This window comes from Rattus norvegicus, chromosome 3 (genome assembly GCF_021556685.1).
Source record: "Rattus norvegicus strain SHRSP/BbbUtx chromosome 3, alternate assembly SHRSP_T2T, whole genome shotgun sequence".
Taxonomy (NCBI): Eukaryota; Metazoa; Chordata; class Mammalia; order Rodentia; family Muridae; genus Rattus; species Rattus norvegicus.
In genome coordinates this window covers 107,111,420-107,138,694 of record NC_141536.1, presented here as the reverse complement: position 1 = coordinate 107,138,694, position 27,275 = coordinate 107,111,420, and the positions used below count along the sequence as shown (strand labels likewise).

At 42.5% G+C, this 27,275-nt stretch overlaps 1 protein-coding gene across 3 annotated transcripts in view; it reads right to left on the bottom strand.

Moving 5' to 3' along the window:
* Nucleotides 1–27,275, bottom strand: part of Stard9 (StAR-related lipid transfer domain containing 9) — a 91,824-nt gene that overhangs the window by 46,249 nt on the left and 18,300 nt on the right. For 2 of the 3 annotated variants that reach the window (NM_001427830.2, XM_087654595.1), the window contains 9 exon segments: nt 94–303; nt 654–751; nt 2,139–2,206; nt 5,801–5,873; nt 8,779–8,848; nt 12,267–12,379; nt 14,251–14,312; nt 14,400–14,432; nt 15,771–15,887. In NM_001427830.2, coding sequence (NP_001414759.1) covers nt 94–303; nt 654–751; nt 2,139–2,206; nt 5,801–5,873; nt 8,779–8,848; nt 12,267–12,379; nt 14,251–14,312; nt 14,400–14,432; nt 15,771–15,887 — 844 coding nt within the window. 3 annotated transcript variants of the gene reach the window in all.

Genomic DNA, 27,275 nt, shown 5'->3' with positions numbered 1-27,275 from the left:
CTTGAGGGATTGAGGAGCATTAAGTGGTCAGTACATTTTCTAAACACAATACCCGCTCCAAACAGAAGAGCATCCAGCATCCATCCCACTTACTGGCAACCATGATGGTTTTGGAGTTGCCTCCAAGGCTCTCCTTCAGCAACCAGGTCAGCACAGAGTCCCGATATGGGATGTAAGACTGTCTCCTTGCAGGTCCCCCTCCGCTGCTGGTCCCAGAAGTGGTGCTAGGGATCCCACTGTCACCCCCACTGCTGGCTGCACTACTGAGGCTCTGGCAGCTGCTGAACACTTGCGAGTTCTGGGCTTAATAGATACAAAACAAAAGTAGAGTACTGAAGGCAGTATGAAGCAAGTGCACTAAGAACAATGGTACAGAACAGACTGATACCATATGCCTTCTCTGCAGATGAGAGATAGGAGGCCTGAAGTTTGAGTTCAGACTTCGACATGATGTGGAGCATTTTAATGTGATTCTAGAATGGTGGTAACTCTTAGGTTAGAAACAGCAGGTTTTTCTCTCAAACCAAAATGTAATCTTATCAAAAAATAAACTTGTAAGCATCTACCACATTCTGACAAAATGAAAATAGTACAAGTTATTTTCCAAAGTCTCCCTCCCGACGCCATTCACCCCAAGTCCATTACCAAAATACCTAAAGTGGAGATTACAATTCCCAGAGTCACAAGGGACTTGTTGATATTGGCGCCTTCAGTAATCCGGTCCTTACAGTAACTGGGATCAGCTCTCTCACTAAAACAGACCAAGAAGAGTAAAAACAAGGCAAACAAGACTCTACAGTGCTGCTGGACCTATCAAGATCACACATCCACAGGATCCGTTTCTCTTGCGTGACTCTCTCCTGTGTCAGTATTCCTCTTTCTGGATACAAACAGAAGCACATCCAGCATCCCACTTACTGGCAGCCATGATGGTTTGGAGTTGCCTCCAAGGCTCTCTCTACTTCAGCAGCCAGGCCAGCACTGAGTCCCAGCAGGTACGGGATGTAAGACTGTTAAGACTGCCTCTACACAGGTCCCTTGTAAAGTCTGCCAGTGATTTAGGGGGGAGGGTGGGCTGCCAGAGCATTTTAGGCTAAACAATGCTTATCTACAGCATTGATGATATCCATCACTCACAGGGAAAGGCTTGCTTTAAATTCACATTTTGATAGTTTGATGATGGTATCTGCGTCTCAAAATTCTACCCTTTTTTGTTTTCTGTATAAAACAGGGTCTCATTTCATAACCCAAACTGGCCTGGAACTCACAGAGATCAACCTGTCTCTGCCTGCTGGGTGCTGGGATCAAAGGTTGGTAACTATTATGCTCACTCAAAATCCCTTTCTAGAGTAATGGCAAGTAGTAAAAAATTACAAGTTTGGTTAGCTGACATGATTTCAGACAGGACTTAATTTCCCCCACCCTCACCCCATTGTTGTCTGGGACTAAACCCAAGGCTTAGTGCACATCTGGTAAGCACTCTACCACTGAAAGTTACCAGCTCCTCACTGTACTATTTTTTTGAAATCCAAATTGAGAAAAATTGCCTTGTGTTATCATATACCTTCTTATAAGATCCTCAAAATTGTCTTTTCTGGTTATATATTTGGCTACAATATGAATACAGTATGAATACATCTAATAACTCAAAACATGGTATCTTTAAAAATGTTTTAAGTAGGTATAAAAGCTACATAAATTTGATATTCAGCTTTTCCTGACCTCATAATCACCTCATTATTCTGATCTGAGGCACAGGCTTTAGGTGGTTTTGTTTTTTGTTTTGGGGGGTTTTTGAGACAGGGTTTCTCTGTGTAGCCCTGGCTATCCTGGAACTCACTCTGTACACCAGGCTGGCCTCAAACTAAGAGATTCCCCCAGCCTCTAAGATGAGCTCTGAGGTGTTAAAGGTTCAAACAGGCAGTTCAGACTAAGAACCCAGGATATTGAAGAGTTTCCCAGCTCCTGACTTCTTGTAACCTTCAAGCTGGCATTCAAGAATTCCTTCTTTTGTAACCTCAGGGTGATTAAAACATTGAAAGAGGGCAAATCCCAGGACCTTGTCTACCCAGTTAAGTAGGAAAGCTGCAGGTCACTGTCAGGAGAGCAAGAAGTCTTAGCTTTGAAGTCCCAGTTACCTGCCTGCTAGGTCCACAAGATTGATCTTGCTGGCAGTCTCAGAGGGGAGGTTGTTCTGTAGGGTTGCCTAAGGACAAAGACCATTTAAAGCTATCATTTAGAATGATTTGCATTCTCCCATAGATACTGTCCTAACCCAGGTGACATGTTCTCAATCAGATAAACACTATTTGATCAGCATGACTTTTAAAAATCACCAGCACAACTTATAGTGAGTAGGGCGAATCTCCAGAAAAGCCTCTGGACAGTTTTTGGGGGGAACACTGGGATTTTAGTACAACTCATCAAGCAAACCAATTAGGCGGCTCTTACTTTCACCAGCAAAGAACCTGTGAAGATGTGATAAGCCTTGATCAGGTCTGTTGTTCTGTCAGTCACAGCATGTTAACTTTCTGTGGCAAGAATTCAACATGTTCCATTCAGGAGCACTTGTCCACCTCTAACAAAACTGTTTCTGTTTCCTCATGCCCTAACTCAATGTGGGTTTGTTTTAAAATGTTGTTGTTGTTGTTCCCAGACAGGGTTTCTCTGTGCAGCCTATGTGTCTCTATGTGGGTGTGTGCATGTGAGTATAGGGACCAATCTGGACAATGTCAGATTCCCCTGCACCTCAAGATCCAGGAAGTTGTGAGCTGCCTGAGCTTGGTTCTGGGAATAGAACTCAGATCCTTTGCAGAGGCAGTGCATACGCTTCACTGCTGAGCCATCCTTCCAGCCCCTTTTATAAAACTTCAGTTAACTTTTAGAACATTTCCAATAACTCCCAATTTCTTCTGTGTTTACAATCAATCTCTGCTCCTATCTCCAGCTCAAGGAATCACTATACAAATCTGCTTTTTGGAATATTTCATTGAACTAGAATCATACAATGTCTGGGCTTCTTTTGGCTGGGCATACTTTTGAGATTCAAATATGCTAAAGCACTGTCAGGGTTTTATCAATGTGAAGTGACACCATGACCAAGGAAAACATTTACTTGGGGCTGGCTTACATTGAGAGGTTTACTCCAGTATCATCATGGTAGGAAGCATGGCAGCATGTAGGCAGACATGGTGCTGGAAAAGGAGCTGAGAGTTCTACATCTTTATCCACAGACAGCAGAAGGAGATTACTGTGTGCCACACTGGGCTCAGCTTGAGCACAGATCTCAAAACACCCGCCACCACAATGGCACACTTCTTCCAACAAGGCCACATCTCCTAATTGTGCCACTCCCTAAATAGGGCCAACCATGCAAACACATGAGTGTATATAGGCCATCCCTATTCAAACCACCACAAGCATGTGTCGTCAGTTCGTGTTTACTCAGTGCTCCACTGTATAGACATATAATATACGTCATGGTTATCTATTTCTCAAAAGACATTGGGCATTTGTAGTTTTGAGCAATTACAAATAAAGCTGCTATAAATATTTATATATAGGTATTTTATGGATATGATTTCTGGTCCATTGGTTAGATACTGTAATGACTATTCCTGGTTGTCAATCTTGAGGCTCAGTGGCCATGAAAAGTTTAGGCCCAGGCAAGGTAGTACACACCTTTAACCCCAGGAGACTAAGGCAAGAAAATCTCAGAGTTCAAGGTCAATCTACAGGGCAAGTTCCAGGCAGCTAGGATGAGGGTCTTAAAGCCCACACCTATAGTGACACACCTACTCCAACAGGGCCATACCCTCTAATAGTGCCATTCCCTGGGCCAAGCATACACAAACCATCACAGGTACCTAGGGGGAAATGTTGCCTGGGTCATATGATTAGGTATTATCTAACTTTTAAAGAAACTACTGGTCTTTTCTAAAGTTGTGCCACAGGATTAAAGGATTAAAGGATTAAAGGATAAAGTTGTGCTACAGGATTAAAGAACTCCAGTCTTATCAATATATAGTGTAAAAACGTCTTAAAATTTTATATATGGTAGTCATGCAGTGGTGGCACATGCCTTTAATCCCAGCACTCAACAGGCAAAAGCAGAGGCAGGTAGATCTCTAAGTTCAAGAGGCTAGCCTGGTCTGCAGAATGAGTTCCAGGACAGCCAGGGCTATACAGAGAAGCTGTCTCAAAACACCCAAACAAAAAACAACGAAAAATGATTCATGGTCAAAGCTAGTGTTTTATTAGGTCTTCATTTGTATTTTTTATTTACTAATGATGCTGAACATTTTCTCAAGTGCTTAACTGCTCGCTCTCCTATCCCAGAATAGCATCGAGCTTGCTATTTTCCTGACTCAGCTTCCCAAAGTGTGCTAGGATTAAAGACAAGTACCACAATACAGTCTGTTTTCTTGAAACAGAATTTCACGTAGCCCAGGCTGGCCTTGAATTTCTGAACTTCTTCCCTGTGCCTCCCAAGTACTGAGATTACAAGCAAAAACTATATATCTCGTTGTTTTGTTTTTCTGTTTCAAGTGTTTAGATACAGAGTCTTAGGTAGCCCAGGTTGGCCTTGAACTTGGTTTAGCCCAGACTAATTTTGAATTCCTGATCCTCCTGCTTGCACCTCCCAAGTACTTCAATGTTTTGGTCCAATAAGATTTCTCGATTGATGGACCTTCATGTCAGCAGGGAAATGCATTAGAAGTTCGGGATACTTCAGTATTCACTAGCCACAGAGCCCCTTTGTGCTTCCTTTATAAATATGTACAGGTTCAGTCAAATCAGGACTGTGTGGGTGGCTAATTAGTCTTTTTAAAAAAGATTTATTTCATTTTAAATTTGTATGGAGAGGGTATATTCACATGAGTGCTAGTGCCTAAGGAGGAAGCTGGATTCCCTCAAGTTACATGTGGTTGTGAGCTGTCTGATGTGAATAATGGAAGCTGCACTCTGCTCTCTGGGACTCAGTACACACTTTTAACTACTAAGCCATCTCTTCAGCTCCACAAGTCCAATTAGCTTCTGCTGCATATGTGCCTGGCTTCTATCCCATGATATCCAAAGATATTAAACCTACTATACCTACATCACCTCTCAGAATTCCCTGCTAAATCCCCAGCCTGGCAGTTCATGACTTACCTGAGAAGGATCCAGATCTAAGGCTAAGGGAGTCACTGATTTGCTGTTCCTAGCTCTTGCAAGATACTCACTATAACTAATCACATGAAAAAAGTGAACCACACTCTGACGGCAGCAATGGCCACTACTAAACTTTAAGTCTTACCTTCTGTAAAGAATTTCCTCACTAAAGCAGCTGGAGATGAGAGTGGGCATGGGAGAAGCCAAGGCAAGGAATACCATATATCTGAGCTGTTTTCCCTTGTAACCCTGTAGATCCTGGGGTATGCACTTTGCAACATGCCTCTAGTCTCTCAGAACTCAGAAATGGTTTTTTTTCCTGCTTTACATTTGCCTTTGGAAACTGCACTTGTCAATCTTCTCACTCCATCATATGGGAAGTGAACTTTATGCTCTTTTCACTTTAATATACACTTTCACTTCAACCTTGACTTTCATTTTAGACGGGCCCATACTGATCTAATAAGTATGGAAGTATTCTGAACTATTCTGGGCAAAAGATAAGCAGAAGATACTAGAGAAGCCAGTTGTATTGGAGAACATGTAAGTCTAAATGTAGGAGGAAAACAAAGAGAAAGGAAGGAAAGAATGTAATCACAAGGCACAAGAAGAGGAAGAGGTCCTCCAGTGAGGAGGACCAACCAACCTGTGTGCAGTGGATAGTGAAGATAGCGTGGGATCTACTGCTGGCCTCGTGAACGTGGGTGGCTGCTGTGATCCTGTGTACACAAGGCAAGACAGTTAATACAAGGACCAGGGAAACATTGTGGAACCTGAGGGACCCATGAAACATAAAAAATGTTAGCAATGTGGTCAGTCAGATGGTTTAGTGAGTGAAGGTCCCTGCTGCCAGGCCTGACAACCAAAGTTCAACCCTAGCACCCACATGGCAGTTCACAACCATCAATACCTCCAGCTCCAGGGATCTGACATCTGCTTCTGCCCTCTGTGGACACAGCACACATGTGGTACACATACATTCAGGCAAGAAAACCATACACATAAAAATAAATTTTTAAAAAAGTAGTCCAAAGAAGGCAAAAGCAGCCCTCTAGGTGCTGTTACCTGACAATAACAGAGAGGGTAATTTCATACTAACATTATAACAGTTTTGAAATTATAAAAGAAAAATCAAGAGTAAAAATGAGAATACTTGGGTGTTATCAACCTGGAACAACATCCTAAAGATAGGCCTATTTACATAGGGACAGTATTTTGTATTGGTAATGGTGACTCACACCTGAAATCCCAGCACTTGAAAGAGGAATGCAGCAAGACTGTGAATCTGAAGCCAGCCTGGACAGACCCTGTATCATTCAAAAACAAGGCTGGTGGCACATTTATGTAATCCCAATGTTGGGAGATAGAGGCAGGAAGATCTCAGTGGGCTTACTAAGCAACTGGACTAGCAAATCAGTGAGCTCCAAATTCAGTAAGAGATCTTACCTCAAAGATACAAAGGCTCAAGGAACTAGATGACTCTGGAGCCATTTACTAGCTGGAGTCACAGCTAGTAAGCAGTGAACCTCAGGATGACCTCCATTAGTAGTGCTAATGATCAGGCTGGAGAGATGGCTTAGTGGTTAAGAGCACTGACTGCTCTTCCGGAGGTCCTGAGTTCAAATCCCAGCAATCACATGGTGGGTCACAACCATTTGTAATGGGATCTGATGCCCTCTTCTGGTGTGTCTGAGGACAGCTACAGTTTACTTACATACATAAAATAAATAAATCTTTAAAAGAAAATGACAAGTGTGGATATAAGTACGCTGGAGAAGCCTCACAGAGAGCTAAGCTATAAAGCAGAGAATTCATCTAACAGTGTCAGGGATCTTGAATTACATTGAAGCCATGTTTAAATGTGGAGCTCACAGCAGATCTTAGAAATCCATCCCAGTGTTAATCCCTAAAGCCACCAAGTCTCTCCTTTATCTAAATCTAGGTCAAGGATTACTCGAGTTAAAACTACCTCAGACTATTCCATTGACTCCTCTAAGGAACTATATTGATTTCGTTTGTTTGTTGGAACTTCAGATTAAACCTAGGGCTCATGCTAGTTGCATTCCAGTCACATTTCCTCACATAGCCCAGGTTGGCCTCAAGTGTGTATATGAGGTGGGCTTTGAATTTCTGTCCTTATTTCTATCTCTGATGTTGGGATTACAGCTGTGCATCACCACATCTGGTTTCCACAGTGCTGGGCTAATACTGAACTACACCCCAGCTCCTCACAGGCCATTTTATTTTTTTCAATTTTTTTAGATTTGTTTATAGTATGTGTATGAATGTATGTACGTATTGTGCGTACCACATATATATTTGGTGTCTGACAATATCAAAACAGGCTTCATATGCCCTGGAAGTTGGAGGTACAGACTGCTGTGAGTCTTTACTGGGTGCCGTAAATTGAACCTCGGTCCTCAAACTTACTATGTAGCTAGGAAGGTCTCAAACTGACTCCTCCTGACTCAGCCTCTCCCACTGCAGGCATTACAGACAGGCATCGTCATGGCCACCTGCCTCTTCACTCTTCTTGGTTTTTGTTTTTGTTTTGTGAGACAAGGACACTATTCTTTTTTCTTCTTCTTTTTCTTCTCTGGAGCTGAGAACCAACCCCAAGTGCTCTGCTACTGAACCCCAAGTGCTCTACCATTGAACTAAGTCTCCAACCTCCAAGGCGTCTCTGTGTAGCCTTGGCTGCCTTGGAACTTGCTATGTAGACCAGGCTGACCTCAAATTCACAAAGGTCCACCTGGTATGTACCACCACACCCAGCTTGAATCATAATTCTTAATAATTCAAGAGCTCAGCTTGTTCTGAAGACCAGGCAAAAGTTCTTCTGAGAAAGTTCCATGAAATTTTTGGACTAGAATGTTAAATTTAAGTTTTTTTCAGTTAAAAGGTGTAGTATTAACAGGATAAATATAAGACTGTAGACTGGTATTTCCTCCCAGGGAGAACAGATTCCCTCTAGGCATTTATTAGTAATATTTTAAGTCCTCACAGTAATTGAAAACATGAGATGTTATCACACTTCACAGTAGCTTTAGGGGCACGTAAGTCACTCTCTTAGTTTCATTTGCCTATAACCTCACAAGAATGGAAAACTATAAAAACATGGTTTTATGAATCATTTTATCCTATATTCATCTTTGCCAAGCAATGAGAAGACAGTACTCCCCAATATTATTATGTCCAGAAAAGACTCTATCTCCTTGTAGTGAGAGGAAGACCTGGCTGTACACTGCAGAGAAGAGCAGTGAGGGGGTTGGGGATTTAGCTCAGTGGCAGAGCGCTTGCCTAGGAAGCGCAAGGCCCTGGGTTCGGTCCCCAGCTCCGGGGGGGAAAAAAAGAAAAAAAGAAAAAAAGAAAAGAAAGGGGCTGGGGATTTAGCTCAGTGGTAGAGCGCTTACCTAGGAAGCGCAAGGCCCTGGGTTCGGTCCCCAGCTCCGAAAAAAAGAACCCCCCAAAAAAAAAAAGAAAAGAAAAAGAAAAAGAGCAGTGAGATCGCTGAGAAGCTGGCGCCTGCACTCTCCTTTGACCACAATCCCCAAAGGACAGCGGAAGGAACACAGAACAGCAAGAGCAGGCTGCAGAAACACCCCTGCCCAACAAAAGGTTTACCTGTTTGCTATCCCCTCCTCCAGAAGCTGGAGAACCTGCTGATAGCTGGTGACAGCATGCTGAGACAGACCTTGTGAAGGGAGAAAAGAAATCACATGAAATTTCTGGTAAACTAACTTATCCTATAGGCTCTGTCATTCTTTTTACTACACTTATCTATTTATTCTTATATGAGTTTAAATGCAGGCCACTCTGTTGCACATGTGCGGTCAGAGGACAATTTTCAGGAGTTACTTCTCTCCCTCCACCAGGTAGGAGCCAGGAATTGAACTCAGGTCGTCAGGTTTGACAGCAAAAACCTCTAGACCCACTGAGCCATCTTGCTAGTTCTAATTATTTTTAACTTTTTTATTTACTTACCATCCTTATATCACTTGATAAGCTAGAATGAGGAAACCTGATAAATAAGATTACTCAGATAAAAAAGTTAATAAATACATATTGAAACCTCTCATCAGGTGGTCGGTGTATTTCCACAAAGATTAGGGTTTAGAATTCATGTAGTGACCATACTTAAACAAAAGCAATTCCTTCCAGCTTTACTACATAAGTTATAAGAAATCTCCTCCTCCTCCTCATATATTATTGTTAGGCATCACAAAGTTCCTGATAGGAAGGTGATATTTCCCCCACAAGGTGGCAGACTTAGTTTAGCATACAAAACATATAGTAAATATGTTTCTCTTCTTTCACAGTTCACAATATAAAATCGCACTGCACCACACATTATAGATGAATGCTACAGAAACAGGAGACAAACATACATGCTGAGCAAATCAGAGCAGGGGCCAGGATGTGCTCTGTGGGCAAAGCACAGCTAGGACAGGCCGTTACAGAACGTGAAGGTTTCAGACACAAGGTGGAAGTGAGTCTAAAGACACAAAGAAACTCTTTATGGCTGGTGTGGCAAAGCCACCTACAGATTTACCAGAGCTAGAGAGCCTCTGCTGAGTATCAGAGACCCTCAGACAAGACAGTGCCATAGGTCTACTGCTAAATAAATGTATAGCAAACGCTGACAAAGTAATTTGAATAGTGACTAGACTGCAGGTGAGTGGCTGCAATTAATTTTCTGAGCAATTTTCCAGGAATCAAGGAACAAGGGTTACACTCCACAGCATACCCAAATTGTCCACCCCCTCAATTTTTGTTTGTTTTATTTTTTGAAACAGGGTCTCAACTCTAGCTCAGGATACCCTTGGACTCAAGAAAATCCTCTTGTCCCGGCCTCCCGAGTGCAGAGATTATAGATATAATGCCTGCTTGGACATTCAGTTTTATAAAAAGAGACCCAAAGGACTACAAGACAAGAATGAGATGAATTAGAAGTAAACAGCCTTTCCAAAATCTGCAGCTAAGCTTCTCATGCCTCTACTGGATCCCAACTTACTTCTTAATCCCTAGTACTCAAAGGAACTTAGAACAAGAGAGACCAATTCCTAAGAACAGCTTTACAACTACTGTCTGCCACAGAACTTACTAGCAAACCAAACATACATGTAAACCTGTAAATATAAATGAAAGATACCCAAGAAAGATGAAGACACTAAAATTACCAGAAGATGTTAAAGCAACTCTGGCTGGTATTTTCAAGGACTTAACAAACAAGACAGCAAAATTCCAGCAGAAATTGGAAAGAGTTAAGTGGAGGTGTGCCGAAGTCTCCTGGCTATGTCTGAAGAGGATGGAGGGCAGAGAGAAACAGGAAGAAAAGGAGAGAGAGCGGCAGGAAACAGTTTGAAATACAGAATACGAGCACTAATGTATCTATTTGACAATATTGTTTTCCATGGAAAAGGAAATTGATGGCATTTTTATTACCGTTTCCAGGCTACCAGGGTGGGGGAGGAAGAAACACTTGATAGCAGCATCAGTGAATGCTACTGACCATCTATTAGTCATGCCTGTTGAGAAGAGCTCTCATGTGTCTCTCCTCATCAGGATTTAAGTTAGCATAGAGCTGTGAGGAATATAACACAGTTTGAGTTACAGACACCCAGACCTTAGCCTAACTGACATGTTAGAGGCACAGAGGCACTGCTCTGACCTAAGAGCCCAGCATGTAGACCTTAACACCTGCCAAAATGAGAAGAAAGGCCTAACCCACCCAGGACCAGAGTTCCAAGAAAGTCGCTAAACAAACTATCCTTCTGTTTTGACTTCTGTAGTTCCTCTTCCAGCTGACTGTTCTTGCTGAGGTGTGTTAAACCAAGATGTGGAGGGTTTGTTTGTTTGTTTGTTTGTTTGTTTTTCTGTGCTTAAAAGCCCACCCTGACAGCTGGAGAGATGGTTCAGAGACTAAGAGCACTGGATGCTCCTCCAGAGGTCCTGAGTTCAATTCCTAGCAACAACATGGTGGCTCACATACATGCAGACAGAGCACTACATACATAATAATTAAATCTTTTTTTAAAAAAGTCTCACCCTGAGAAAGGTTCAGAACTTTACTTGGGTTCTGAGCACCTAGTGCAGTTGCCTACTGACTAATAAAGGCTTTCTATTGGCTTGAACCTGTGTCCAAGTGTTTTTTTCTGGTGGCTACACCCCACAACAAAAGGATATAACATTACTCCTTAAAGAGCACAATCGTTCCTCCTAAATTGCTGATCCCAGGCTAATAAAGTAAAAGAGAGATGGTACCCAGCCCCAGTGTCAGTGCCTGACTCTACTCATCTTCCCAGGACTGGGTCCTATGAGCCTTTCCAGGCTTAGCATCAATTCTGTTACATCTGCCAGAAAATCCTCTCTTGACCACACACAGATTTCAGTTGCCTACATGTTCCAAGAGTCTTTTTTTTTTAAGTTTATTCTTTTTGGTTTTTCAATACACGATTTCTCTGTGTAGCCCTGGCTATCTTGGAACTTGCTCTGTAGACTGGCTGACCTGGAACTCACAGAAATCCACCTGCTGAGGTTACAAGGGTCCTTCCTCCACTTCTACCTCTTCTTCTTCCTCCCTCTCCTCCTCATCCTCCCCCTCCTCCTCCTTCTCTTCCTCTACCTCTACCTCTACCTCCTCCTCCTCTTCCACCTCTACCTCTACCTCCTACTCCTCCTTCTCTTTTTGGTGTTTTGAGACGGGTTTCTCTGTGTAACTCTGGCTGTCTCAGCTGTCCTGGAACTTGCTCTGTAGAGCAGATTGGCTTCAAACTCAGAGATTCACCTGCCTCTGCCTCCCAAGTGCTGGGACTAAAGGTATGTACCACCTCCACCCGGCTTCAGAGGTCTTTTCAATCACTGTATCTAGCTACTTTATAAACCTTTATCACAATGGGTAATTGTTCGCCTTATGACACTTTCATCAGAATTTAAGCTTGCCTTGAAGGCAGCTTAAACATCACATCAGCTTATCAGCATACAACCAATGTCCAGCACAATAGTCAACACACAGAAAACCATCATTATGCATGCTGAAAAAGCTATCAAACATTAGGAGAACTTCCCACACCTCAGGAGGCTCTCCAATTCCCAAGATCACAGATGCTCACCTTGGACGTAGGGTCCCATCTCTGGGTGCTCCCTGACCCTTAAGGTGTAGGACTTATTTTGATTGGATTGCTTCAAAAGATCTCTCACCCGTTCATTGTAGATCTCTAGGAAGCTAAAGACACAGAAAAAGGCAAGACAATTAGATTCTGAAGAAAAAGGAGAAACACTAAATTGAGAACCAAAAGGTCTGGCTTCCTGTTCTGGCTCTGATAACCTTAAAACTTCAACCAAGCCAGGGCTCTCCTGTAAGTGTCTTTCTCCATGTACACAGCAAGGTTTTGAGCACTGGCTACCATTATATCCCAGTTTATAACATCAGTTCCACTTTTAGATTAGCTTTCTTTCAATGAATTACCTTCCAATGTGATCCTTCTTTTGTTCTGGTTTTTGTTTGCTCTACGATATTTATATGGGGGGCAGGGTGCACATGTGAGAGCTTGTACTCTTAGAGGCCAGAATGAGTCAGAGCCCCTGGACTAGATTTACAGGCAGTTATGAACCATCACACATGAATGCTGGAAATAAAACGAGTCCTCTGCAAAAGCAGTTATATGTACTTGTGGTAATTTGAATGAGAAATGCCCCCCATAGTCTCAGGCATTTAAATGCTTGATCCCTAATTCACCAACTGGGCACTATTTGGGGGAGAAGTGGATGGTTGTGGTGCTTTGAATGAGAATGGTTCCCATACACCATAGGCTCATAAACTTGAATGCTTCATCTGAAGGACCACTACTAAGCCAACAGAGGAAATTAAATGTGAAGGTCCCATCCCTGGCCCTGCTGTAAGCTGGACAACTCTGATCTCTTTTACACATCAAGACTGTGAGCAAAATGTTATACTTTCTAGAAACCTATTTCATCCTAACTAAACCAATAATAATTACATATAACAGAAAGGGAAGAGAGGAGGTGAGAAAGGAAGGAGAATACAAGGTTTAAAGAAAAACTAGTAAAGCCAGGCAGTGGTGGTGCACACCTTGAATCCCAGCACTCAGGAGGCAGAGGTGTGCTGATCTCTGTGAGTTTGAGGCCAAGCAGGTCTACAGAGCCAGTTATGGGACAGATGGGGCTTTGCAGAGAAACCCTGTCTAAGAAAAGAAAGAAAGGGGGTTGGGGATTTAGCTCAGTGGTAGAGCGCTTGCCTACCAAGCGCAAGGCCCTGGGTTCGGTCCCCAGCTCCGAAAAATAGAAAAGAAAAAAAAAAAAAGAAAAGAAAGAAAGGAAGGAAGGAGAGAGGGAAGGAGGCAGGGAGGGAGGGAGGGAAAAAGAGAAAGATGAAGGGAGGGAAAAAAGAAAAAAGAAAAGAGGGCTGGAGAGATGACTCAGGGCTTAAGAGCCCTGACTGCCCTTCCAGAGGTCCTGAGTTCAATTCCGAGCAACCACATGGTGGCTCACAACCATCTGTAATGAGATTCATTGCCCTCTTCTGGTGTGTCTGAAGACAGCTACAGTGTACTCATACAAATAAAATTATGAAAAAGGCAGGGGGGAAAAAAACCTAGTAATCATGTGTCAATTTTTTCTCACTGCAGCTTGGTTAAAATTTTATTTTGTCAGGCCATGGAGAATCATGCCTACAACCACAACACTTGGGAGGATAAAACAGCAGGATAAAGAGTCTGAGGGCAGCCTAGGTTACATAGCATGATGCTGTCCAACAAAACAAAACAAAAAAATTTTGGCTCTAGCACTAGTCTGGGAATTTGGTTTGAAATCTACAGAATGAGCCAGCAGGGATTAGGAGGGGAAATCCCAAAAACAAGAATGAGACTACAGGAAGTGAGGGGGAACAGACACATTGGAGGAGAACCTGATAGGCTAGTCCAGGACAGGGAATTAGTTTCTACAACCAAAGGCTTAAGTACATTTCCCCATTTCGTATACTGTGGATTTTCTCCATCCCTCTGTTGACTCTGGAGCTGGAAACATGAAGTCTGGAGTGGAAACGGGACATTTGGGGTCTGGAACTTGAGCTCTTACCTTACTTTTATACTACGGGAGTAAGGCATCGAGGCACAGTCATCCTCCCTGATGAAGAGACCCTGCACAAACCAGAGGGTTAGGTATTACTGAAGGGAGCTGGCATAGGAAATGCACTGTGAGAGTACACAACAAAGGAGAGTCTATACCTCACAGATCCTCGGAGTCAGCCCAACAGAGGCCTGGTGACAAAAAAAAAAAAAAAAAAAAGAAAAGAAAACATCACATCACTGCTTACTTGGGGCACTGTCCACATGCCCTCCCCTTAGCACAAAGCACCTGGAAACCTGGAATCCCTAAGCACACAGGATGGGTGTGTGTGCTAGCCAGCCTCTATAGAAGTACAGAGAAGACTACAAGCTGGCACTTTCAGGAGACGCTAACAAAAGGAACATACAGACAAGAGGCTGATAATCACCATAAGACAGATAAGAGAAGCAGGTAAACCTAGACATGTGCTTTCCTGCAGTGAACTTTATTGTGCTTGGATAAATTCACACTATTAATGTGGTCCCTTCTAGATTCCTACTGCTATCCCTAGACACAGGACACATGAATGAACAACCTCTGCAAAACTGTGCAAAAATTCAAAGAAGCTGCTATTTCCTCTACCTCATATCTAGCCAGAGGTTTAAGGTTTTGTTCCTCTTGGTTCAGTGGGCAATTTCTTCTTTAATTTCAAATACCTGACCCACACCAGTCATGGACAAAGGAAACAATGAGCTGGGCTCAGAGAAGTGGACATTCTTTCAGGCTGTCCCTATGCAAGGTCAACAGCTGCCCAGGTCGTCTCATTAGTATACTTGTACATTTAAAACAAAGGAGAGTCTTTTTTTTTTTTTTTTTTAGGGTATGGGGGATTTCAAGACAGGATTCTGAGTCCTGGCTATCCTAGACTTGCTTTGTAGACAAAGTTGGACTAAAACCCACAGAGATCCTTCTGCCTCTGCTGGGACTAAAGGTATGCACCGCCACGCCTAGCAGCAGAAAGGGTATTATTAAAGAGTGCTATCCTTTGAATTCTATTTTTCTTGCTGCTATTTGTTTTGAGACAGAATCTCACTGTGTATCGCTGGCTGGCTGGGAACTCACAGAGATTTATCTGCCTCTATTCCCAAATTCTGGGGTTAAAGGCAGGTACTACCACAGCTAGGATTATCCCCTCAATTTTCTGTTATTAAAAACGACTTGTATTACACTCTATATACTTTTAATCCCCAACAAAAGTATTAAGCTTCAAGTGATGAACCTGAAAACCATATGCATCTCCAGTTGGACCAATAAGGACTCTTTGTCAAGGGAACCATGAAATTCTGGATTTTCAAGGTTTCACAAAAAGAAACTAATTATACAGAGTTTACCATTCAGTTAAAGTGGTGATGTCCCGTTGTTAATAGAGAAGAGGGCATTGATCTCATTAACATTGGTCATACTCTAAATCACAGTGGTAAGGACAATGTAAGATTCAGATTTTTTTTTTGTGGCATTGGAAGATGGTTCACTTCAGTGCTAATACTCACTGGAGTCCCCAGCATGGTGTATGTCTTCCCAGAGCCTGTCTGCCCATAGGCAAAGAGACATATGTTGTAGCCTTTGGAAGCTCCAGACAGTACCTCAGTCCCCAAGTCCCGGAATACCTGTAACAACAAAAGCAAAGAGCTTGTCATTGGCCCGTTTTCCTATAGCACATTTAAAAAATATAAAATATTGAATCTAAACTCAATCATTTCATAAGAATCAATTCAACTTCAGGAAAAAATTGTAAGAGAAAATTCAGTAAGTCTGCTCAAATATTTTTAAGTACCTATATCAGCCTAGTTTTTTTTAAAGTGCATATTTCCTAGTCTTTTTTAAAAAGACTTTATTTTTAATTATTTCTGTGTATGTGCATGTAGAGCATTGCACACAAATGTGAGTACCTGCTGATACCAGAAGAAGGTGCCAGATCCCATGGAAGTGAAGTTACAGGCAGTTGTGAGCTATCTGGGTTCTAGGAACTGAACTGTGTCTTCTGAAAGAGCAGCAAGCATTCTTGGTTTGGTTTTTTTGTTTGTTTGTTTGTTTGTTTGTTTGTTTGTTTTTTGGAGCTGGGGACCGAACCCAGGGCCTTGTGCTTTCTAGGCAAGCGCTCTACTGCTGAGCTAAATCCCCAACCCCAGCAGCAAACATTCTTAAGGGACTGAGCTATATCTCAGCTCCAGTGTTTCACGGTCTAACAATGAAAATCTAAGGCAGGGCAAAGATAAAAAAAAACAAAAACATACTTTTCCTCATACACCAGGAAATGCCTACTATGGCTAATGCAGTGGAAATAGTGAAACACTGCCCCAAAAGGCAAATTCAAGGTCTGAAGACCGCCACAGTTCCAGTTTAGGGTAAAGTTGTCCTTGAGGGTCTGTCTTCTGACTGCTCCTGAGAGCCGGCAGGTTCTGCTAGACAATCACTTCAGTTGAGGTCAGGTTTTATGACAAATCCAGAAACCTCCAGAAGTCCTCATATGGAAACTGTACTTTGTTTCCCGAAACCTGAACTGTTCTCTGCTAGGCAGCACTGGAACACTTCTGGCCACTGGTGTTGGTCTTGGTGGGAAGCAGAACCCAGTTCATTACCTCAGCGCCCTCTTCACTCTGGGCTGCTAGAGCAATGACACCTGAGAGGAGGCTACCAACCAGGGAGACTTTCCAAAGAAAGACAAACACAGGCAGCAGTTGACAATTCCCCCAGAGAACCAAGCACAAGGCAGAAGAGTGGCAGATGGCGCTCTGCTGCCTGTGCTGTGCTGTGATGGATCCCTGATGCCTAGGGGGTACCACAGTGTTCCTGATTTTTTTTTCTTTCTTCAACTTCCCTTTCAATTCTGACTCATCTGCTATGGTTCCAAATTGTAGTGTAGGTCTTACACTTCAAAGCAGGGTGATCCTGGGCAAGTTTTGAAAGCTTCTGTTTCTCTAGCTGTAAGATGGATACTTGTATCGGCATCACACAGACTACTGCAGAGACTGACTTCACACATGAAACCAGGGCAACCAGAAATAGCAGGAGCTAAGTCAGGACTACACAGCTCTGTATTTTAGCAGCTGCACTTAGGCTTCTTGGCAGAGAACTGTTTGTTTTTGTTTGCTTTTTAATGCTTCCATTATCTGGGCAAAAGGCCAAAGGAAACCAGTGTGCAGTAAAAAACTTGAGCTCCCATGATCTCTCTTGCAGCTCTCTCTAGTCACACTAACCCCATGTTAGCAAAGTTAAAGGTCAGGGGAGATCTTGTTTGCCTCCTAAAGTCAGAGCAGGTGAAATTCTTGAGTCTGAAGAAGAAGTATATTTTGCTGCCTTAGAACAGATGAGTTAACTACCATCCATTCATTATTTGGAAAATCTTCCACAGAACTCCAACTTCCTAGGGCAGGAGCTGGGAAGAGAGGTGGAAACAGCAAAGAACCATATCAAAATATAAATATTTTTTTTCTGCCCACAGTTTATGATCAGCTGAGCGGAGTAAAGAGAGAGAGAGAGCGGAGTAAACAAGGAAAAGTTATTCTGTCTATATTTTTCCATTAATTAATTTATTCACTTTACATCCCGATTGCAGCCCCCACTCACCTCCTGGTCCCCCCTTCACCCATCCCCCCATCCCCTTCTCCTTTGAGAAAGGGTGGCCCATTCCCTTGGGCATCACCTCACACTGGCACACCAACTCACTGCAGGACTAGGTGCATCCTCTCCGACTGAGGCCACACAAGGTGGCCCAGTCAGGGGAATTGGATCTACAGGCAGGCAACATCGTCTGAGACAGCCCCTACTCCAGCTGTTGGGACCCACATGAAGATCAAGCTGCACATCTGCTACATATGTGTGGTGGGCCTAGGTCCTCTTTGTCTATGTTTTTATCCAAATGCAAATAACTGCCTAAATGTGTTTTGAAAGTATCTTTGAAGAAAGCACTTTGCCTAATGATAAAAGCTGTCAACAGGCTTCTGAGCTCCAGCCAAGAATGCTGAACTTAGCCCATTCGATCCTGGAAAACTCACAACTTTAGAAAGAGGAAAATAGGCAAAGAATGTGTGTTCCGCTCCACCCAGGTAACACAAGGAAGCAGATGTAAACAGCTCACTGTGACAGTCTAAAGGCTAAAATAAGACACTGAACTGCAGTGTACTGTAGGCTCCTATTCAGGAGAGATAGGCAACTTCATCTGTCTGTCTGTCTGTCTGTCTGTCTTTGAGTTCAAGTATAGAGAGTATATAACACAGACTAACCATAGCCTTTTGTTTTGTTTATTTGGTTGGTTTGGTTTTTTGAGACAGGGTTTGTTTCTTTGTGAAGCCCTGGCTGTCCTGGAACTAACTTTGTAGACCAGGCTGGCCTCAAACTCAGATCCACCTGCCTCTTGCCTCCTGACTGTTGGGATTAAATAGGTACACCACCGTACTTGTCTGACACGTGTCTATGTGCCTTTCTCAAATCCAGCTAGAATCAACAACACGGTTAACAATTTCATGACAACCATTCAAGATCCAATCATAAGGCATGGCCTATATATTACTAAAGGAACTTGTCACTGATAGGTTTCTTTGGTCTGGAGAGATTTTTGTTCTGTTAGTATTATGTTCTCTATCCCAAGTAGACTAATATCAAAAGTAACTTTAAAAAGCTCATGTTGTTCCTGTCTGGCTAGTTTTACAGCATGTTAACACCAGCTGGAGTCATTTAAAGGACTCTCAACTGCAAACAATGCCTCCATCAGAGTTGCCTGTAGTCTACCTTCAAGCAAGTGTGTGTCTTTAATCCCACCACTCAGGAGGCAGAGGCCTGCAGATCTCTGTGAGTGGAGGCTAGTTTGGTCCACAAAGCAAGTTCCAGGACAGCCAGGGCTGTTATACAGAAAACTCTGTCTTGAAATCAAACAAACTAACAAACTGTTGTCTGTAGGCCAGTCTATAGTTCATTTTCTCAATTTCTGATTGATGGGGGAGGGCCCAGCCCACTGTAGGTGGTGCCATCCTGAGCTGGGTGCTGTAAAAAAGCAGACTGAATAAGCCATGAGGAGCAAGCCAATACCAAGACTTCTACCTCCAGCTTCCTCCCCTGCCTGACTTGCCTCAGCGATGAACTATTACCTGGAAGTATAAGATGAAATAAATCCTTTCCTCCTCAGGTTCAGTTTTGTCAATAGTGTTTATCAAAGCAATAGACACTCTGAGACAATTCCAATATAGAATGAGAAAGTATTCAAACTAAGTAGCAAATATTAACTTCAAATGTTGCTACCAGAAACCTTCTAGTGAAGAACCAAGAGGGATATTTCAAGTCTGAAAATAGACTTGGGTCTATTTTGATAGGAATCTTTTTCTTTAAAAATTAACTCTATTTGGTACTAAGAACCTTTAATTCAGAAAGTGATCTAAACAACTGCTGGCACTTACTCAATCCTATGATTTCAATTACACCATTAATCAATCACTTTAGAGAAACCTTAAGGGTCCCAGAACTGCACATGCCCCGCCCATCACAGAGATGGTGAGGTGAGGATGACTAGACATATGTACACACTGACCCACCATCAAACGTCACTGTGCTAGAAAAAAAGAATTCAGAGTCCCTTATTTGAAGAGATAATATCCATGTAGCATCTGTAACTCCGTGGGGCTTTAGCTGGCAAAAGAACAACCTAACCCTTCTAAAGAGATGCACTGCAAGGTTAATAGGCAAAGACACAGACTTTGAGGTTTGTGTTAAAGCTGGATCTCTGGCCAAGTAACTTGAACTTAGTTTCCTTATCTCTGAAATGATGATAATGCTCCCAGAGTGGGCTGGAGACAGCTCAGTGGTACAGTGCCTTGCCTATCAAACTCCAGAACCACAAAAAATTATAATCATGCCTAACACAGGGTTAACAGACCTCATTTCAGCCTTGGCCCAAGTACGGATCAAACATTGTCTCTGTTCCTCTAGAGCAGATTTCCCCACAGGAAAGAAGCATCAGCCTCTATCTGACTTTGGCAGATGAATAAAGAGTCCCTGTTTGTCTGGTGTTGAGATGGCCTATGCTAAATTACTCCATACTGCATTAAAACAGTGGATTTTCACTGCCCTAAAAGACTCTACAAGTAGCTTTTGACTGTGTTTGAGGATGAAGGATAGCAGCCGTTGGATGGACCCAGAAACTGTCAGCATCACTAACTGATCCAGCATGAACTGATGAATGATTTATCCCTAGGAATTCATGGGGAGCCATTCAGTACGTTTACTGGGAAGAACTGAAACTGTGAGAACACATGGTATTTTACAGTCATATAAGGGAGCTGGGCACAGTGGGAATGCCTTTAATCCAGTCCCTGAGAAGCAGAGGCAGGTGATCTCTGCATTCAAGACCAGTCTACAGAGAGAGTTCCAGGACAGTCAGTAATACACAGAGAAACCCTGTCTTAAAAGGGTGTGTGTGTGTGTGTGTGTGTGTGTGTGTGTGTGTGTGTCGCACTGAATCTAAGAACTTACTAGACATACAAGACTAAGGAAAGAGTAGGATTCTCTTGTACCCCACGAAGTAACTGCTATGTAACATTATGATAACATGGCTCCATACCAACCGATCTTCTGATACCTGGTATGTGTGTCATGGACTGAGAATCCCCAACTCAGCTTGGTGCTGACTGCTGATGCAGTCTCCTCAAAAGCCTGTGTTTGTCTATCTGGATGTGAACCTGGACCTGTCACCCTTTTTCCTGCTCCGGGCTTTCCTTTCATCTCTCAGCTGTAATATTACTGGGACAATCAATGAACCCTAAATGTGGTTTGACAATCACAGGGCACTAAAACTGTCACTTCATTTCTCAATTTTGAAAGTTACATTGTAATTATATCACAGAGTATCCTCTTATAGGAAATGAACACTCAAGAATTGAGGGAAACTTCCAAATGGGTCAGAGACTATTTTCTCTGTAAGTTTGTAAATGTCTCAAGAATTCTATTTTAATGGTGATAAGGGTGCTTGCCTAGCATGTACAAGACAATGGATCTCCTGAAAAGGTATGGAGAAAGTAACCAGAAAAGATACTGCATTTAGGTTGTCTGGGTCACATGGCTACTAGTGTTATCACTTTCTATGTAACCTGCTGTTAGTCACATGCTGTTCCTTTCTCACCACTGGTAAAATCGGGAGGATGAGAATAAAAACTCAAAGTTTACTTTCAGAATCAGATGAAGTCAATTAGGAAGAAATAATGCATGAAACTGCTATTCAAGCGTAAGATAGTTCACAGTCTTGATAGATGAATAATGACCAGAAAGCAAACACACTAGTGACATAAGAAATATGCTGTATACTGCATCAGCCCGGAGTGAGCTAGACCAGTCACTCTCAAGCTGGAATCATACACTAGAACTTCAATACAAACACCACTTAGAAAAGACAGGGAAACCACAGGGGATAGCGCAGCAACTTGGACCAGTAGCAGTGGAAACTGACTACCCTGAGTGCACAAGAGAGAGTTCAGAGACAAGCGAGAAGGAGATCACCAAGACCTGCGAGGAGGGAGGCAGGCAGGTTGCCAGTTTAAGGGACGCTTGACTTAAAGATTGCCAGACTGGACAAATACAGAACCTACATGGTCTACGCCAGGTCCTCTGCGTATACATTAAGGATATGTGTATGTGTATGTGTATGTGTATGTGTATGTGTATGTGTATGTGAATGTGTATGTGTATGTGTATGTGTATGTGTATGTGAATGTGTATGTGTATGTGTATGTGAATGTGTATGTGTATGTGAATGTGTATGTGTATGTGTATGTGTATGTGAATGTGTATGTGTATGTGTATGTGAATGTGTATGTGTATGTGAATGTGTATGTGAATGTGTATGTGAATGTGTATGTGAATGTGTATGTGAATGTGTATGTGTATGTGTATGTGTATGTGAATGTGTATGTGTATGTGTATGTGAATGTGTATGTGAATGTGTATGTGTATGTGTATGTGAATGTGTATGTGTATGTGTATGTGTATGTGTATGTGTATGTGTATGTGTATGTGTATGTGTATGTGTATGTGTATTAAGGCTGCTGTTCTTGTGGGACTTTTGCCTGCTCTTGGGACCCTTTTCCTCCTACTGGGTTGCTTCAGTCAGACTTGACATGCGGGTTTGTGCCTAATCTTATTGTAACTTGTTAAGTCATGTTTCATTAGTGCCCCTGGGAAACCTGCATTTTTTTTTCTTTGTGAGGGAAACTGAGGAGAGTGGATCTGGGGGAGAGGGAGATGGAGGATGGACTGGGAGGAGTGGAGATAGGGGAAACAGTGGTCGTGATGTAATGGATGAAAGAATTTAAAAAAAAAAAGGTTGCCAGAGTGGGCCAATCCTATTGCAGAAAACTGCCTCCCCCATCTCCTGCTAGGGATTTCAATCATTTGACCCCAACCTCAAGCCAGAGGAGAAAGGAGTCCACTGATCAGCCTGATGGGCTGGGCCACCCCTTTGGGTACAGAGTAAGGCAGGAAAGGGTGAAGAGCTGACACGGAGGAGGAGCTAAATGAAGTTACTCAACATAACAGAGAAGCCTACCTGAGGAACCAAGAACATGGCATAGAGGTGGGATATATATATATGATTATAAATGTCCCAAGGGCCAGGTTTTGATTGGCTTGGTTTCCTAAGGGGCAGTATGAGGCAGACTAGTGACCTTTAAGAAGACTGGGGACTCTGGCCCCTTCTTCGTCCTCCCTTCTCCTGACCTTAGCAGCAAGCATCTTATTCTCTCTTTGCTTTCCAGAAATTCTGCTCTGCCTCATGCTTACCACAGGTCTTTAAGCAACAAGGTTTAATGAGTGTAAACGTAGCTTCTGCCCCAAATAACTCTTTCTTGTCAGAAGCTGATCGTCTTAGGTATTCACTACAACAATGGGAAGATGTCTCAGGAGAACCCTGCACAGGGCCTGTCTAAGCTGTATGAACAACTGTGTCACACTGTGAGACACTAACTGAATGGAACTTGGAACAAACACACCAGGAAACAGGACTCAAATGTTAGTGCAAGCTAAGACTCTGGCTTATTTTCTTCCACTGAGTGTACTACATCCTTTCCATAGCAAGGCAATCACAGTTCAGCCACAAAGCCATCAGTAATATAAGACAATTAGACAGGACAGAAATAAAGAAATTGCTGTTAGATGACCCCTCAATCACAGAAAAATAAAAACTGAAATTATGAATCACCCAAAAATGCAATGGAAAAACAATGTATCAGTAAAATACAACAAACACTGTGACCATAGTAAAGTATAGCTTTAAATACACTAATTACAAAGAACAGCTTAAATGCATTTTAACCTATAGTCTTTCCACAAAATTAAGGGAAGTGGGGGAGGGGGATAAGTAGAACTTAATTAGAAGATAAACTTTTACCTCCAAGGAAAATTTTGGGAAATAAAGCAAATTTTGATCTATGCAACCATATGGATGGAACTTGAATAGTGTTCAAGGTTAGTAGATGGAGAAATTCTTTTTCTTTTTTCTTTTTGAGACAGAATCTCAGTATGTAGGAAAGGCTAGCCTCAAACTCACAGAGAGCCACCCACCTGACTCTGCATCCTCAGTGATGAGATTAACTGCATGCATCATCAGGCCCAGAACAAAAATGAAACAGACACAACAACAAAACAAAAGCTACACCTTAAGACGTCTGAGGCTCAGTTTGTTCTTCCTGCCATATAGGTCCAGGGCAATCAGATTCAGGTTGTCAAGCTTGGTGGCAAGTGCCTTAACCTGATGGACCAGCCAGAAAAACAAAGTACCAATTCTGTATTTATCATATCTGGGAAACATAAAACTCTCAGAACAGAAAAAACTCTCAGAACAGAAAACTGTCAAGAGCTGAAGTGGGAAAGCATGTGAATATACAGGGGTAGCATTAGAGAGTGACCTCTGCCTCCTGAGTGCTGGGATTAAAAGTGTACACTACTACACCTAGCTGAAAGACTTTTTAAACCAGATATAGAGAAACTGACACATTTAGAATAGCTGTTTTTCAGTTTAGCACATTTCCACCAACCTGTAAGTACAACATTCCCATTTGCCAGCGAATAGAAAATGTATAAAACACTAGCTCTTGGATGGCTGTAGTGGCACACACCTTTAATCCCAGCACTCAGGAGGTAGAGGCAGGCAGACCTCTGTGAATTCAAGGCCAGCCTGGTTTACAAAGAAAGTTCCAGAACAGCCATGGCTGTTACACAGAGAAACCCTGTCTCAAAAACAAAAGAAAACAAACAAAAAAAGCAACAAAAACCCCACTGGTTCTCAGATTTTAGCATGCCACTCAAGTACTCAGTATTAAATATTAAATATTAAATATTAAAAGAATATTGGTGGGGTTGGGGATTTGGCTCAGCGGTAGGGCGCTTGCCTAGCAACCGCAAGGCCCTGGGTTCGGTCCCCAGCCCCGAAAAAAAAAAGAAAAAAAAAAAAAAAAGAATATTGGTAACACAGAGGGAGAGGGAAGAAGGAGAGATACACAAGTAATACTAAGGATGCCTGAAAAAGTCATAGAGAAACACGTTATTTTATAAGCTTATTTTAAAATACTAATGTGGTGTGTGTGTGATTGTGTGTGTATGTGTGTGTATGAGTACACACATATACAGTTTAAATGGGGTTACACCATAGCAGATGGCAATGCTCCTTTGGACCACACAGCTCATAATACGTCACTTGAGCCAGATGAGGGTTGTGAACAAAGGCCAGGGCTATGCAGAGAGTCTGCCTCATAGTCTTAGTGCTTCCAAAACCTTCCTCAACAGTATTTATTTAAACACAATAGCACGTCTGTGGAGAAAAGAAAAACAAAACAAAAAACAAATAAGCACTTCCTTCCTAGCCTTTAGACTCATTGGCCCTTCCTTCCCTTTTTCTCAAATATAACTTTCCTACACACACTGCTCTCATGAGAATAGCATGTAAAAAAACAACAGTCCTGGGAGCTGGATCCCTGTGTCTAGGGCTGCCTTGGGTTCACTATTACAAGAAAACCTAGACAAGTGCCTGAAGTACTGGACAGAAGGGAACTCATTTAAGGCTGAGACTCAGACACGGCACCCACATGTAACACAGTCAATTCATAACCATGGAAAGAATGAGTAATGAATGCATAACTATGGACTGACTCCAGAACGCTCACAATAAAAAAATGTGGAAGAAAATTACATTATGGCTGTTCTGTATGTAGTTTTCCTCTAAATCCTGCCTGAATTACTTTCCACATGTTTTCTCTTCATTCAGAAGCACATCACCAGGTCAGTGTAGCACACAGCACTGTTTTCAGTATGCTCATAAAAGCTTCTTAGCATTGTTTATAAAGGGTTTGGTCCAGTAGCATCAAGAGGTAGTCAGGTAGGAGCAACCTGCTTTGAATTGTTTGTGCTTCAAATACTTATACAGACAGAGCTGGAGATACAGCTCGGTGGCCAGGGAGCTCACCAGACAAGGCCAAAGTGAAAACTAGTGTTTGGGTTCTTAGAACAAAAGAACTAGGTGGGTGTGGTAGCTCATCCATCACTGGCTTGTATGAGCACATGCATGCATGCATGCATGCACACAGGCACGCACATGCATGCATGCATGCACGCACGCGCGCGCGCGCGCACACACACACACACACACACACACACACACACACGAACCTCCATGCATGCCTGCACACCACATATACACAAAAATGGGGGAAGGAAAACAAGCCCAAACGATTGTGCCTATGTGGAAAGACTTTTCCGACAATTATGCTTCGAGAAGCTTATTTCCTGTTTTTAATCTTGTTTGGTCTGAAGGGTGTCTCCAGGTCAGTGCTGGTGATGCAGATAAAAGTGAACTGGTTTCATACTTTAGCAAAGCCTGTTGAGGCCCATCTCACTTTAAGGTTTGTTTTAACAGATTTTGTGATGATCTGTACAGCATCTGCCTCATCTGCCTAAAGCCACATTCCCCTCCTCTAGCCCCAAAGCCTTTGCGGCACAGTCAGGCTATGTTGGTCACAAGACCTCAAAACACCGGCTTCAGGCCACTTCTTCCGCTTTATTCCTCAGACTTCAAGTCAATTTCAAACTACACAAAGTTAACTCCCGCTTTACAAATCTTACTGGAACAAAGGAAGCCGAAGGAGGAAGATCTTAATTCCAGGCCAGCCTGGCCTACACAGGGCACTCTGTCTCCAAATAAACAAAACAAAAGCATCATATATTAAATCTTCTGGATTCATTCTGGCGCTCTTGGGTTCATTCCCCTCAGATGTGAAACTGGACACCCTAAGGTACAGCACAGATGAAAAAGGGGTGCCAGGAATGCTGAGCTATCCCGGGAAGGAAAAGAGCACAATGAGCTACTGTAGCTCTGTAATCTCAGCACTCAGGAGGCAGAGGCAGGAGGATAGCAACTTGAAGATTTATCATAGTTACATAATGAGTTCCACAGCATACTGACTACAGGGCTGGTGTGCAGATCTACATACACTTCAACATCTGGCCCCAAAGTATAAGCTATTGCCTATCTCACACAATACTCAAGTCCACGAAAGAAGTCAGGTAATTTAGAATAAGGCATCTTGACTGGATCCACAAACATTTGATTACAGAACTAAAATTAGGTGGTGCTCCCCATTTCTCAGAAAGAAAAGAGTCACAAAGAGGGCCTGAAAATAAGACATCATTCATGACCTCTGGTCTTTTCTACACTACCATAAGACTTAACAGTCCAGTATCTAATTGTCAGCTCATTTGTCTCACACTTTAAATATCAGAGTGTAACACACAGTCAGGAGATGAGGCAAGTTCATGCAGCACTTAGGATAACTTAGTATAAAAATCAAGGCTTTGGAGGCAGTAGACCTGGGTTTAAATCTAGATTCACCCCTTAGTAGTGTGACCAGGGACAAATTATCCCATCTGTAAACAAAGGCCTTACTAACTCACTTTCTAGGGTTGTTGTGTTGCTACGAAGAACCAATGAGATAACAGAACTCAAGTACCTAGAAAAGGCTACCTTC